The sequence below is a fragment of the Cebus imitator genome, unplaced genomic scaffold (genome assembly GCF_001604975.1).
Source record: "Cebus imitator isolate Cc_AM_T3 unplaced genomic scaffold, Cebus_imitator-1.0 Scaffold356, whole genome shotgun sequence".
Lineage (NCBI taxonomy): Eukaryota > Metazoa > Chordata > Mammalia > Primates > Cebidae > Cebus > Cebus imitator.
Window position 1 is genome coordinate 1,589,195 of NW_016107671.1, and position 2,416 is coordinate 1,591,610.

The window sequence follows — 2,416 nt, forward strand, 5'->3', positions numbered from 1 at the left end:
TTTAGTAGAGACGGGGTTTCACCATGTTGACCAGGATGGTCTTGATCTCTTGACCTCGTGATCCACCCGCCTTGGCCTCCCACAGTGCTGGGATTACAGGCTTGAGCCACCGCGCCCCGCCCTCCTTTTTCTTTTAATGTTCGTTTGCATTCTTTCTAACGGCTGGGCTACTGTGATAGTTACACTTTGTTTTATCTTTGATCAAAAGAGAACATCAAAAAAGCTACGTTCACATGATACATTTAGGGTATGCAGCTCCTTTTGTAGTTTTTATTTTTACTATTTAAGTTTGGAAATGATGCCAAATTTTTGTATTTCTTTAATCAATGTGTTCTCTTCGGTGATATATATTGCATTATATATTGATGTGTGTATCAATATATATTGATATGTATTACACTTACACATACAAACACAAATAAGAGGGGGTGAAAACCGTAGCCTTTGCATTCTCTATAGCCTCTGCAGAGAGATCCTAAGCAGCAAAATCTTGGTGTTGTGATGTACAGAAATGGAGAAGAGTATTAAACCATATTTAAGAATAAAAAAAAAAATAAAAAAAAAAGCTACGTTTATCAACTATAAGAAGTAACACTAAAATGTTTTCATTGACCTAGGTATCAATGAAAAGCTTATTTCTGTTAGAAAATGTTAATTTTTTTATTGTTACATACAATGAAAATTTTGTAACAAATTTTTGCTATGGTGAAGACCAGCTTTAATCTCTCTGAATGAATTTCATAAAATAACCACATTTTAACTCTTCCCTAGTTTTAATCATTCAACTCTGTTTCCCCTGAAAATATGTTTTATGTATATAGGCCTTTATAATTTACTGTATGAATTACTGCAATCCCCTTAAATTACAACGGCGAATAAGGCAAGAAACAAATATACTATTTAATATTTACCTGGGACTCAGTCATTTCCTCTTCTTTCTGGGAAGGGATGGGGCCTGCAGAGGTAGAGCTGGGGAAGAGAATAGAAGTCATTAAAATAAGCCTGACTTATAGTTTCAGAAACATGCATGCACAGGGTGGATTAAAGGTCACCCTGTAATGGAATGATAATTACATCTATCAGAAATGCCAAGAATATTCACACTACAAAGGTGCTAATAGGTGTAAGGATGACTGAAATAATCATGCAGAGCTTAGGTGTAGGGTGATTTGAAATGGGTGCAAATGTGGGATCTCTGTATCAAAGAATACATGTAGCATCATGAAAGCATATATCCAGGAAAATTATGAAATTGACAAAACATCTTAAGTATTTTAATGTATTGAAACATTTAAGACAGTAATAATTAGCAATTAAGAAAGAATTAAGTAGCCATTTATAAGAAATTAAAATGTGATATAATTATATCTTGAGGAACAAATAAAAAGTATGTATGTGTGAGTAATGTGTATCGGAGGTAAGGATGGTAAGAGAATTAAATCTGTACTTTTCCCTAGCCAGAGCAATCAGACAAGAGAAAGAAAGAAATGACATCCAGGTAGGCATGGTGGCTCACGCCTGTAATCTCAGCAGTTTAGGAGGCCGAGGCAGGCAGATCATGAGGTCAGGAGTTCGAGACCAGCCTGGCCAATATGGTAAAATTACAATCTCTACTAAAATTACAAAGATTAGCTCCTCGGGAGGCTGATGCAGAAGAATCGCTTGAACCCAGGAGGTGGAGGTTGCAGTGAGCTGAGATTGTGCCACTACACTCCAGCCTAGGCAACAGAGCAAGACTCCATCTCAAAAAAAAAAAAAAGGAGGGGGAGGCACATCCAAATCAGTAAAAAGGAAGTCACACTGTTGCTGTTGCTGCTGACGTAATTGTATACCTAGAAAACCCTAAAGATTCATCCCCAAAGCGCCTAGAACTGGTAAACGATTTCAGCAATTTCAGGATACAAAATTAATGTACACAAGTCAGTAGCCCTGCTATACGCCAAGAACAAACAAGCTGAGAATCAAATCAAGAACTCAACCCGTTTTATAATAGCTGCAAAAAAAATAAAATACTTAGGAATGCACTTAACCAAGAAGGTAAAAGACCTTTATATGGAAAACTACAAAACACTGCTGCATGAAATTACAAATGACACAGACAAATGGAAACACATCCCATGCTCATAGATGGGGAGAATCAATATTGTGAAAATGACCATACTGTCAAAAGCAATCTACAAATTCAATGCAGTTCTCATCAAAATATCACAATCATTCTACAGACAGAACTAGAAAAAACAATGCTAATGTGATATTGTGCTGGCCTAGAACCAGAACCGGAGCAAAACTATTTTATAAAATGCAAAACTGTTTTTAGATAAGTTGAAATGGCTGCCCCATTCTCCTTACAATAATTACTGTCCTTGGCCTCTGTAAATAGAACTGCTAGTTTGTTCTTCAAAACTATGTAAAGCTG

The 2,416-nt window shown here is 36.2% G+C and overlaps 1 protein-coding gene across 3 annotated transcripts in view; it reads right to left on the minus strand.

Annotated features, from left to right (window-relative positions):
- ZNF569 (zinc finger protein 569) overlaps positions 1-2,416 on the minus strand; it is a 59,320-nt gene that overhangs the window by 44,937 nt on the left and 11,967 nt on the right. For all 3 annotated transcript variants that reach the window (XM_017506421.2, XM_017506422.2, XM_017506419.2), the window contains exon 3: positions 912-969. In XM_017506421.2, the coding sequence (XP_017361910.1) occupies positions 912-926 (15 nt within the window). In that variant the 5' untranslated portion in view covers positions 927-969. The remainder of the gene's footprint in view (positions 1-911; positions 970-2,416) is intronic.